At 43.3% G+C, this 12,527-nt stretch overlaps 1 protein-coding gene across 1 annotated transcript in view; it reads right to left on the reverse strand.

The window, feature by feature from the left end:
• Positions 1-9,686, reverse strand: part of LOC124405924 (otoferlin-like) — an 11,702-nt gene extending 2,016 nt beyond the window's left edge. Inside the window, exons 1-28 of the mRNA XM_046881195.1 lie at positions 9,517-9,686; positions 9,300-9,450; positions 9,049-9,193; positions 8,785-8,938; positions 8,301-8,461; positions 7,810-7,943; positions 7,342-7,534; positions 7,070-7,272; positions 6,813-6,990; positions 6,553-6,746; positions 6,170-6,484; positions 5,764-6,096; positions 5,551-5,667; positions 5,352-5,486; positions 5,104-5,265; positions 4,711-4,980; positions 4,450-4,636; positions 4,098-4,324; positions 3,958-4,029; positions 3,768-3,824; positions 3,514-3,658; positions 3,222-3,351; positions 2,819-3,126; positions 2,603-2,733; positions 2,340-2,527; positions 2,017-2,252; positions 1,778-1,947; positions 1,287-1,387 (exon numbers count right to left, since the gene is read on the reverse strand). Of these exons, the coding sequence (XP_046737151.1) occupies positions 1,287-1,387; positions 1,778-1,947; positions 2,017-2,252; positions 2,340-2,527; positions 2,603-2,733; positions 2,819-3,126; positions 3,222-3,351; positions 3,514-3,658; positions 3,768-3,824; positions 3,958-4,029; positions 4,098-4,324; positions 4,450-4,636; positions 4,711-4,980; positions 5,104-5,265; positions 5,352-5,486; positions 5,551-5,667; positions 5,764-6,096; positions 6,170-6,484; positions 6,553-6,746; positions 6,813-6,990; positions 7,070-7,272; positions 7,342-7,534; positions 7,810-7,943; positions 8,301-8,461; positions 8,785-8,938; positions 9,049-9,193; positions 9,300-9,450; positions 9,517-9,686 (4,967 nt within the window). The remainder of the gene's footprint in view (positions 1-1,286; positions 1,388-1,777; positions 1,948-2,016; positions 2,253-2,339; positions 2,528-2,602; positions 2,734-2,818; positions 3,127-3,221; positions 3,352-3,513; positions 3,659-3,767; positions 3,825-3,957; positions 4,030-4,097; positions 4,325-4,449; positions 4,637-4,710; positions 4,981-5,103; positions 5,266-5,351; positions 5,487-5,550; positions 5,668-5,763; positions 6,097-6,169; positions 6,485-6,552; positions 6,747-6,812; positions 6,991-7,069; positions 7,273-7,341; positions 7,535-7,809; positions 7,944-8,300; positions 8,462-8,784; positions 8,939-9,048; positions 9,194-9,299; positions 9,451-9,516) is intronic.
• Between the last annotated feature and the right edge of the window lie 2,841 nt (positions 9,687-12,527).

Raw genomic sequence — 12,527 nt, forward strand, 5'->3', positions numbered from 1 at the left:
TAGGAACATGTTTGAAAACTACTTTTTTAGAGTAACTTATTTTTCTGTCTACCTAAAACTTCCTACCTTGAAACTTCTATTAGCTTTCTGAAGCTAAAAATATAAAAATTCAATCGAATATTCCATATTGATAGACTATTATACAAGTCCTACATCCGGTCAATAATCCTGACTTGGCAATTACTGCGGTATTCCATTTTTTGCGATTTTCCCATTCCGTTCTAGTTTTCAATATCCACGCAGCGGTTTTAATCACCATCGTTGATTTCAATTGAACTCTTAGAGACATGATTACGAAGAAATTTTCATCACCCTCTTTGAAGGGAAGATTTTTTTTATGTTTAATCAGAAGAAGTCAAAAAGATTCCGGGAATTCCATCTGCTATGAGTGAGCGCATATACTTATCACACTTGATATATTATACATGCAGAAAGTTTGGAAGTTGCGGTTTAAAAATTTGGTCCAAACGAACCGTTCGTAATAAATTAGTCTTTGGACCGTTTCAAATTCTCCGCCCTTCTTTTCCTACGGCTAATTTATTAGCGAGTTAAGGGTGATTTTGTAGTCAACTTCAAACGCTTGGTGTTGCGTCGAAAAACTTTCCAACATGGAAGGCTTCCGTGATTCTATATGAAAAGAAATAAGGATTGGAGAATAAAATATGGACGAAATAAATTTGTCTAAATACACAATTGAGCTAACAGAAATTGTTGCAATTAATTGTCTCACAGGGAAAAAGCCGCTGAGGCATAAAACCCCCTTATTATTACAGTAGTAAAGTTGTGTCAAAAGTGTATGAGGTGTTAATGTACGATCAATGGTTGTATCTCGCAAATGGAGAACTGCCGTGAGATTCAGAGGTCGAAGGCGTGAATCTACGAAGGTTTGATCGGCTGGCGGGAATCTACTGTTTAAATTGGAGAGGAGAGGATGAGAACAAGAGAGTTCCGAGCGCGACTGGAATGGCCGGAGACTCGAATCAGACTGACTAACCGAGCGTCGATTCCCGGTCAGTTATTTATTCTTCCAACGATCAGCGCCATCTTTGCGGCAGAGATTTTGGGTATCAGATGGGGTAGAAATTATGGATATGGGAAAGGTAAGGATTGGTACGGTCTGAACACTTGGCCTTGGCTTTCTTAACTCTCTTGGGTTATCTCGTTAGAATAATGAGAAATTTGAGTGAGTTGTATTTAAACCGATTCTTCACTCGCGCCAGACGATTTTGCGATTATGTTATACCAAGTGTGGTAAAAGAATATTTCTACATGATTGGAAGACTCACTTTGGCGGTGGCATTGGCTCTGGAGGATGTCTGCCGAGTCCGACGGGATTATCTTCAGCTTCTTCGATCGGAACTAAGATCAGTTCCATTTCGACTTTTCCCTAGAATCGGAGAGAACAAAGTGTGTCATATATTTGTTAGAATGTAATACGCGTTAGGCAAGTTTTCGTCTAGTTTATAAAACATTCAGTGACAATAAATTCAAGTGTAATTGATTTTCCCGCCGTTTTTTGAAAATCCCCTGTGATTCTTTTTTTCTTTTCACCTAATGGCAAAACTGCCTTTCTTCGTCTAGAATTAATTTGTTCGTAAATTGCAGCACACAATTACCTTCGATCAGATGAAAAAATTGAACCACCTGTGGTTGCTTAAAGGGAGAATTAGAGCTCGTAGCTTCAAGCTATTCTAGCTCTTGCCTAATCCCGCGTGTAATTTGTCTTGCCTTGTCTACGTCGAGTACCATCCAGCAACTATCTTTCTAATTCGCTTACCGCTTGTATTTCTTTTTCATTTTCCAATCGGACGAATGGCCACCACGCTTTAATTCGCATTGCTTTGAAGAGGTTTATCGTCGGTGCACCAGGTTCCATCAGCTTTAATGTACAGTTCTTCGAGTTCGTACTTCCCTTCGGTATCTTCGGTAGATCAATGGTCAACGAGCCTGGGATAAAAACTCATGAAAAATAAAAACACGTGTCAAACCTGTAGTGGAATTGAAAAAACGTTATACCGAGAAAGTCGTCCGGTGAAAAGTGATCATTGTCCCAGACTTGGAGGTTCAGTCTGCAGGGCAACCTCTGTGCTGTTGCATCCTTCGCGAATATCGAGAGTTTCTTTTTGACGAGCATCATCTTTTCCGCCTTCAGATATGTCAGGCGGAAAACGAATCTCCAGTTGAAGTTTCCTTCTCCGGTCAGCGAGTTGTAGTGGACGTCGGTTTTCTGATGATCGTCATAGGTCAGCCACCTGGTAAACAGAAAAAAGTCGCATCATCGCCACCAATAATCGGATCAAACCGGCCTTACCAAAAATGTGATTAATAAAGAAAATCACCCTTTGACGTAGATATCCGAGCACTTTTCACCCGTAAGAAACTGGTTGTCGACCAGAGGAACGTCCTCCGTGTTCCACACGATGACGCGAAGTTCGTAATCCTCTGGTGGCTTCGGTTTAATGTCAATAGCTGGCCTCGGAGGCAGGTCACCTACGCCGAACATGTCGACCCAGAGCTCCAGTTTGCCCTGCGAATTAGTGCGGATGTACGACGGCTTCGATAAGGTCACGATGTGATTTTGCAATTGGTGAAACTATCGAACCTGCTCCAGACCCGGCATTGAACTGTTGAACAGAGGACGTTGCTCCACGTGTTCGGGAACCAGGGTTGTACCGCATATTGGAAACTTGTTCCAGTGGTGAAGTACGTTCAAGGCCATGCACTCCTTCGAATCTGCATACGAATGTGAAAAGTTTTATAATTCGCGAAACTTTTTTTACGAATCGCTTGCCTAGGTTTGTGTTCCCCTCGATTTTACAGGCAAACGGAAATCTTTGGCTTCCGATTTTCACTTCTGTTTCAAGAAACTCGGGATAAGGAAGGTTGTTCTTTGTGCAGAGGTAGTTGAGAATGTCAATCGGGCTCTCTCGATCCCTCCACGCATTGTATCCATCCACAGTATAGACCCGAGATATTCCGCAGTGTGCTCGGTGTCTGCTATAGTATCGATTTTCGATGTCGATCTTCGTCTCACCGATCAAATCGTCGGAGGAAGTCGCGTCGTAATCCCAGACTTGGATAGTCAACAGAAAGTCCTTTGGAAACATCGCATCAATTTCGAAAACTCTGTGTGTACAACAGCCGCGTTGAATATTAAAGATTTGCTGTCAGGCGCTAACTTTCGCTTTTGGTATGAAAGACCATTTATCAAAGGCTCTTACTTTCCAAATATAGGATTTAGCTCATTGGCAATGTACATGTTTTTCTCATTGATGATTGTCTTTCCTAGTTGTACGCGAAGGTAAGGGTCGGATTTTCCCGTCAAAGGATCTCTCGGATGAAGATTGATACCTTGAATAAATTAAGATACTAAAAAAAGTGCCACTCGGGTTTCGCCCCGGGTATAAAATCGCTGAGTAACTTTATCACTTAGCCTTATAAAATCACTGCCACATGAGATTATAATAATATTTTTTTTCCTACTATCCTTCGTTATGCAGTCAGTGTACCTACCTCGAATTACGTATATTCTAACCAAGACTTTCAACGGCTCCGACGAAGGATAATCATCGCAAATCCCCAGCGTTGCATCGTTTCCGATGCGCGTCCTGCACGCGGTTCCCGAGGGATGAGGCCAGCGGTAAATCGCAATATGTCCCTATCGATAAGAAACTGAGTCTGTTTCGTTTTAATATTAGATGAGATGTTGACAAAGGATTTTCCTAAGGCCGTGATAAGGTTCGCTTGCACGTAAGGGTTATATTTACCTTGAAAATCCCAACTTTATTCTTCTCATCTTCGACAACGTTGCCAGTAACCTTCCCCTTCAACAATTGAAACGCAGTGAATCTGTCCTCGAAACTTTCAAATTCCGGAACCATTTCCAGTTCTGTTGTATAAATCTATTTGAACTGGTTAAATTCCCCGCTAATTTTTCTTGATCATACTTCGTCATACCTTGAACGTGGCTATTGGCTTTTTGTCGTAGAGGTACTTGGCCGTTGGTCCCATTTCGGCGTTTCTTTCCTCCTGGAATTTCAAGCACGTATTATTATCCAACGTTCGGCCACGTAATGGTAATTCTGCGTAAATTATACCTGCACGGATGCGTAGTACTTGCTCCACCAATCATAGGATTCATCGTCGTCTGTACCATAAACGACTTCATCCTTTGAATGCTTTTTTCGTTTCCACTTGAAAATGTTCTTCATTCCTCCCACGAAGGCTGCAAAACGAGATGTTCCATTCGTGTTCGCCATCTGCTTGTAACTGATCAATCTTTCTGTTTCCGGTGGGTCAGCATCATAATCACTCGAAAACGGCACTGCGTAGACATAAAAAAACCGAAGGACTTCATCAATTACATATTTTTAAAACATGTGTTTCGATTCCATTCTTTGCATGTCAGTTCATTCTTACGTATGTTTTTTTCTATAGAACTATTCGTACGATGTGGATTGGACTCGTCGTTGTCGATAATTTTTTTGAAATACTCATCTTCAGGGATGAGTTGTCCGATAAACCCGTAGATGGTTGGGATTATAGTGACTCCTAGGTACGTTAAGCATCCAAAACTCCGTGAATCATAGGCTTTGATGGTGAGAGAAGGATAGTAGATGTCCTGCTCTGGGAGATCCTTTGAAATTCATCGAGAAAAACGTCTCAATTGGAAAGTTACCCACTTCAGCACTCGAGGAATTTGTTTCTTACAATGTCAATCATCACATGTGATTCTTCGAAATTGCTGAAACTTTTACAGTTCCTCATGATCTCGGATTTGACGACATGTCCGTTGCACTCCACCGATATTATCGGATTGTTTGCTGCCATGTAGTAAACCTTCTTCAGGGCTCTGACTCCCCAAAAAATTACTTCCAAACGGTGGCTCGACATAACCGGCCTGATATCTTCCGGTAAATTGTAAATCCTGCTATCAGTCGACTCGTTTATCAGTACATCTGTAATATCATCTTCACCTGTCTACATATATTTATTAAGTCACTAGTCCGTCAAGGAGGTAACGTCACGGTCACGAAAAGGTTTTCCCTTCTTAAGACTGCAGATTTACGTGTGGTTTTTCAATTTATATCAACAGCTACCGACCTCTATAAGTTCAAACGCTGCCAAAGCAGCTCCGTCCTCTCCTTTTTGGTTGTGAAACGTGAACCACTTGAGCTGAGGTGGAAATTCAGGTGGCGAATATGTTTCCGTGTTCAATTTTACAACAGGGGTAGCGATACATCTGCCATTAAATTCAAGAAGTCCCTGTACAGATTTCATCAAGAGATTTGACATACTACGACTCCATTCAAACGCAAAGCTAACATATTTCATGGCTGCAAGTGACTCACGCATAAGTCTTCATCAAACGCTTCCATTATAACTTTAGGTGGGGACATTTTTATATGCTCCCGGACTCCATAAACGATGATGGGTTTGAATATTAGCGTTTGGTCCCAGAGTGGGGCCAGAGTTTCACGAATCACCTTAAGAAAAAAAAAAAAAATAACCCGTTTAAAAACCGTCGTGCCATCAATTTAAGTTACTCACTCTCGTCGCCAACGTATGTCCGTTAAATATGACTCGGATCAAAGGGTCTGAGAGACCCGAGGAATCCATCCCAGGGTCGAATCTTCCTTGAAATATATGGGCCCGGAGTTGGAATGTCTATAAAATAAAATTCCAGCTCTCAATGTTAGAGAAAAGATCCTAGACTTTTTATTCTCCGAAGACAGAATAATACGGATAAATGATAATGCTTACTGCAGATTTGGTGAATACGAACGCGGGAGGAAAGGCGTCCAACTCAGCTTCATGGTCCACTTCGTAACCCGGTGGAATCATACTCCAGCAGGCATTGATGTGTTTCGTAGTTCCAAGCCACAAGAATATTTCAGCACTACAAGCGCTCCGGTCCATGGCTCGGGTGTCGTCGAGAGGGTCTTTGAAGAAGAGACTGATACGTTCCCCGGAGTACTTTCCGCGAAATTCTTCATTCTCTTGATACGTTAAAAGGAACGCAGGTAATTTAGTGTAAGCTACTCTCTTGGAGCCGGCGATCATCCAGATATACACGTCAGGAAGAGCGTCTTGAGGCTGAAAATACAAACGGCAATCTATGCTCACCTCGAATTCTCGCCAAGGAAATATCGGACCTTTATTGACTCACATCTTCCATAATATCTTCCAGAGAGCGCAAATGCTTGTGCGCATGTATCATTGCCATCCTGATGTAGTTGTTGTCCGGTAGACTGCCGTTGATCTTTATAGCCTTCAGGATGTCCTCAACGGCCAGATGACAAACGTTGAATCTATGTTTGTCCAGTTTCGTCGTCCCCCCAATTTCATCGAGGTTACAGCCATCCAGCACCTTCAGATACCTCTTGCAACGACGACTTAGCTCGTTTATCATGTCATTGTAGTACTTATACGTTATCGAGTGCTGAACGATCATCAACTTCTCCATGCTTCCCAGCTTCTTTCTCTGGTTTTGATAAGCTTATTACTTTTTCAAGTTTGAAATGTTGATTTTTTCTTTCATCGTTATCTTACAAGGAATCGAGCAATCGAAGCAAGGCCGTTTCTGTTGAAGGTTCTCCACTCCAGGTTAGGCCACCATGACTTGACGTACATGCATGGTTTGTTTTCTGCATACGGCAGGTAGTCGTACTTCCGGTCCATGGTGGTCGTCGCTGTTGGTACCGTCGTGCTCTCAAAGTCTGGACTTTTCTCCGCAGTCACTCTTTCTACGATGCATTAACAAACGGCATGATATGATTGGAAGTGAATTTGATACATTATAGTTATCTTACCGAGTAGCCCATCCCCGCTGCTCTCGACGCATTGGCTGTAGGAAAGCATCTTGTTACCAGCGTTGCCAAGGCTTATTTCAAAGCTGATCTTCTTTCCCGAGTATTTTCCACGGTCTATCATCGAAACGTCGAAAACGATGCCCACCAGAAGATACTCCTCGGTCTCCCAAAAGCTTCTCTGCCATTCGGAGAAATGATTTTTGCAATAAACCGTAAGCTGGATTTACTTCGTTAATGAATTCTGGACGAAATTAAACCTCTATGACCGGTGTGCAAGGCTCTACTTCAACGAAGGGGGTCGATGGGGCCTCAGGGTATTCGATTTCGGTCTTCAGGGCGAGCAATACTCTGCCTCTGTGCGCCGGCAAGGTTGCGGCACATTTTCCGATACAAGCGCATTCCCGGGTGCTTCCACTTCCGTAGAAATGAACAAAAGTCGGTCCGAACGTGGGTAAAAATGCTGTGTAAACGTCACCAAATCAGGCATAAAGAAAAAGTCGAGCCTGCCAAACACCTTGATCAATCTCACCGTATTCGCCGAAGCTTGAGATTTTCTTTAGATTCAAAATGTGATACGCCACAACGCTATTCCCGCACCCACTGCAGCTCTTATCCTTTATTGCTATCCTAACCCGGTGACACAGCGGAGGAAACATCTCCCTAAATATTATTCGCTCGTTGAACTGCGGCGCGAAACTGTTATGTTCAGTGCTCGTTCTGCCCTGTGGAAAATTGGCATTATAGTATTGATTTTTATAGGTCATAATCTCATGAAATAGTACGAGTTCGACAATTTGTCATTTCTTTTACGGAATACTATGCGCGGACACGTACAAACAATTTTGTCACGTCGTACCGCAAGTGAGATCAATTTGTAGAACCATTTTTCAGCTCACCCTTTTCAAGAATTTTCTGGGTGCACTTGTAAGGAAATGGTAGAACTTTATTTGCAAGCATCAACAGCTTATACAGCCTGACTCGATTACAAGGCTAACACCCAGGCACTATTTTTGCGCGGATGTTTGGAAAGGTCGCCGACGCTTTTGGACAATTTTTCGCTAATCTGATAGCGCGTAATGAAAAGAGTCACGATATGGAGATCGTGATTGACCAAGGCATGGCCTCGCTCCCCTGCGGGATATTGTCATTACGTGACTGCCGTTGATGCTGATGAAATAATTTTTTATGCCCAATGTGCGGTAATTTATCAAGTTAAAGGGTTGATGAGAAATGAGATAAGGCCGCGAGCGACATGTTACGATACATTCGGTAATCATAGACGAAGGTATCGATCGACAAACGGTTGTGTATAACTAGTTTCCACGCTGCTAGCGATCTGTCTCGAAGTAAATTATCTTCATACCTAGTAGCAGGAGTCGACGAGGTTAATCTTACGATCGCTATTATACAAGGGACTCAAAGCTGCCCGGAGATCCAATCATTTTATCAATGATTGGATGGATCGAACATGGAAACACGATACCTTACTCGAGGAAAACGATATCTGGATGTAGGGATTGATATTCTCAGAGTGATTTTGACAGCGGAGAAACCCGTCCATCCCGGGAAGGCCGTCGGCACGGTATACCGAGAAGACAAATCGAGCTCTGCGTCTGTTCCCCACCCCCTCAATTGGCAGAAGTAAATTGCTGCGAACAGACGAGTGGATTTCGATGATGTCTCAAAATCAGAGAGGAACGTGCTCCATCTACAGGGAGCGTGGTCTTCTGTACAAATAATTTATTCCTTATCTGAATAAGTAATCTTTTGTCGCCAAAGAGGAACCAGAGTTCAATCAATAATTTAAGGCACCGCCACTTACTGGCGTCACGGTTAAACTAGTTTTCCTCTTGACCTTGCCAATATTGCATTGGCATCTCAATTTTCTCAGCAGATCCAGATCGTTGAGGCACTTGTGAGCTTAGAAAATTTTACTCACGGTGCTTATTTTATGAAAAAAAATCAAGCATACCCCTCGATTTCTTCTTCTCCATCTGTCTCTGGATGTGATTTAAACATTTGGCCCTTCGCATTCACCGTAATGTTGCATTTGACGTAGCCTTTAGGTCCGGATGCCATGTCCTTGGGATTCACCAACATGGCCCATTTGTGGTAGTATTGATGGTCTATAAAAGAGAAGATGGAGAAGTTGATTACAGTGTTTTTACTGATCTAAGAATTAGGTCGATACCACCGATTCATCTTGCTCATTTCGTAAAATTATTCTCAAACTCACCGGGCTGATCCCAAACGGTAGCAACTTCGAACATGATTGTCGCGTAGAATTTCAAGCGCCTCAAACAATTCTGCATGTATACGGATATGATAATTTTTTTGCGGAGAAGTGTTTCGAGGTCGCAGGCAAAGTCGAAGACAAAGTACTGAAACAGATTTTAATATCCCGAAAAATGGTTCACTGTGCCACAAGTGGCCGAATGGCTACCGCTGGCCTTAAGGAAAAAATCCCTTTAAAAGATTCTTCCCTACCTCGTTGTAGTACGGAGTATCTGTTCTATTGCATACACGAGTCTTCTTCTTGTCGTGACCAACCTTAACAACAACAAGAGGATTGCCATTTTGCGGCAAGTATTTACCCTCCAGTATCGTCACACAGACTTCAAACTCGCCATATTTTGGTCTGCAACATTTGCAAGCCATTTTAGTGGAGCGCCGTTAAAATTTGAATTCAAAATCTCGATGATACTCAATTTTGACACTTCCATGTGCCCGGAAGTTAACGATTTGACTGATTGAGCGATTACCGCTCTCGGTAAAACAATCGGTGCTTGTGTCGTTCCAATTTTGAATATTTTTGCAGGGCGAAAATCTCGAACGAATATCGACGATCGATGTTTGACCGAGTGATGCACGCATTGCCAACTGTCTAGCCCTCGTTTGACGATCCGTGCAGGTGGGTTATTGGCCGTCGACGTCCTCGCCAGTGAAACACGTTATCGACTGGCTCATCTCGACTGTAGGTAACGTTGCACTCTCTGACCGTTTGGCCGAGAGAAGCTTGGGGCTGAAACCTTCGGATATCGCTGCGTTGTCCGAAATTACCCTTTCCTAAATGATGAGCCATATTTTTAGAATAATTAAGAATTATGTATAAGAATAAATGAAGAATTTTATACCACAGGTCATATTTTTTCCCCTTGATTTCTCAATTTCTGCACCACGCGACAGGGTTCACTCCAGCCATAAGCCATAAACAGGAAATGGTTAATTCTCCTGACGTCAATTACTCCCGTCGACGTTAGCCTAGGTATATAATAACATTCTAAGCGATCAACTCAATTAGCTAGATCAGTGAGCGAAAAATATATGCGCAAATCATTCGTCGAAGTTTGTTAACCCTTGCGAGGTGGAAAAGAAAGGAAGAACAAAGTCCGCAAACATGCAGGAGATCCTTCCTTCTGACTACCGAACTAATTTGCCACTTGGTAAATTGGCCTCCATGGCTACACCGAAATCCCGCTCACGTCGGGAGTCGATAGATGGAAAAGAAGTGATCGGTGTGTTAGCGGGGCCCAACGAGTTCCCCGGTAGTTCTGAGGGCCTCGAGTCACAAGCCGAGGGCCAAAGTAACGCCATCGAGTCTGCAAATTGAATTTATTTCCCCAATTTGTTGAGACATCCGCAGGACCAACGGCAGCAGCTCGACATCACCAGCAGCTGCGCCCGCGCTGACTTCGCTTTGCCACCGATCGATTTCGAAGGTATTTCTAAATTGGTCCCTGGCACTTCGGTCCACGTTTCTCGGCCCAAGAGGAGCCGAAGGAGGAGAATCCAAAACAACCGCCACTGGATCTAGATTCTGGGTATACAGAATTTTGGTCAACGCGCGGTGGGAACTTTGTCGACAAACTTTAAGGTCCTCGCTATTTTAATAGGCCGTTTCTTTCCGATGAAGTGGCGTGAGTTATGACCGGGTCCTCTATGATTTACCGGATCTACGTCACTCCTCGCGTTCTCCTCTCGAAATACCGATTCAGCTGTCAAGTTGCCACTCCACACGGATATCTTGAAATAAAAAAAAGAGACGTTCTTATCAGACTTGGACAGTTAGGAAGTTACGTGAAGACGATCGAACTACGTTTTGTTTCTCTATTCGAAATATCGAAGTCAGATTTACGTTGCCGCCAAATTATTTTCCTAATATCATGTGAAACGTTTATTCTCGCAGTCTCGGCTCTCCAGACGATTGATCGATGCCGGGTGTGTGGGTAGGGATCAAAGGACTTCCGATCCTCACCATTCAGGTCCACCGCACCTAATTAGAGAATTCTACGCCCAAGAATACGCTGTAGATCAGATTGCAGAGTTAAGCTGTTTCTATACGGAAATATGTATAGGAAGCAAGAACTTCCACAATGTCAAATTGTCGGTTTCATTTCAATGCTGAAGGGATTCCGCGTATAACTGACAATTAGGCATAGCACAGGTAATTACTTTATAACAGATGCAATAAATTATTTTAAAGTATTCGGACCCGATCAGCTGATGCAAAAAGATAAAAAATCAGTGATCCGGAAAAAAGTGTCTGTGTGACGTTGGCTTAAAGAAGAGTCAGAGAGAGAGAGAGAGAGGGAGAGAGAGAGAGGCAAGGTGGCGAAGTTCGATAAGGTCGAGGATGTCGGCGGTGATGCTGCTAGGGTTGGTTTAAAAGTAGCGCGAGACTACCGGCGCATTCTTTGTTCGCTAACGACATCTTTTTTATTTCGATACGCCAGCTTTTCTTCGGTTTTTTACGTCACACAAATTGGTTTCTCGGAGGCGATTGTCTCCGTAGATTAGAGTGCCTTGGTATATCTCTGAGATGTGAGGACTGTTTGACCGCCACGCGGGGCAGTTTAGATATGCTTCTTCGTCCCCCTCGAGCTCCGCTACTGCTTTCATCTCCCGAAGATGGGGGGGATTCCCGGGGGAGAACCCGGGCTACTCGAGATCACTTTTCAATTGACGATAACGATCCACGCCAGGAGCCCACCGCTCGACTTCGAAGGCTCAACCCAGCCTGACCGAACCCGACTCAAGGTTCGCCCTCCTCCCCTGTAAGAAGAAGAGAGAAGGAAGATGGAGAGACTGATTGGGCCAGGTAGTCGACCCATTCTCGCTGAATGAATGAAGTTGCTTCACGTAAAATCTTTCTCATATATATAGTCAGCATTATTGCCTAGTTCAAAAGAATGTCTCCTTGAATATTTTCGGAGGGTGTACAAAGTTAAAAATACTACTAAAATTACACTAAAATTTTACCATCAATCCGAAAAGGTGTGATAACCGTGGGTTGTTGGAAGGTTTACAGAAATGTTTTTATAGTTCGAGGTTGACTGTTCGACTGTTGCAATACTTGCGCATTGACGGAGTCAAAATATGAACATACGTTGCGAAGGGTGAAGTGACCTGCAAGCAAGTGTCAGTTTGAACAAGGGTTTCACCGAGTCCCACAGGCAGGGGGAAACTGACAGCCACAAATGTCAGCTTCACATGTCAATCGTTCCAGGTAGTGAGCAAACAAAAACATACTTTAGATGTCACGCGTCTCAGGCGCAGGTATCTGTGGTGCGAATCAGCCCTGGGGATGGAGGAGTGAAACAGGGTTAAAAAAAGACGTATATAGACAATCCAAATATACTAGACATTCTACCTTCATATATTTCAGCGGTCAGTAATTTGTAAATTTTTTCGACCTTCAACCGAGTAAAAGAATGA

Source organism: Diprion similis, chromosome 4, assembly GCF_021155765.1.
Source record: "Diprion similis isolate iyDipSimi1 chromosome 4, iyDipSimi1.1, whole genome shotgun sequence".
Lineage (NCBI taxonomy): Eukaryota > Metazoa > Arthropoda > Insecta > Hymenoptera > Diprionidae > Diprion > Diprion similis.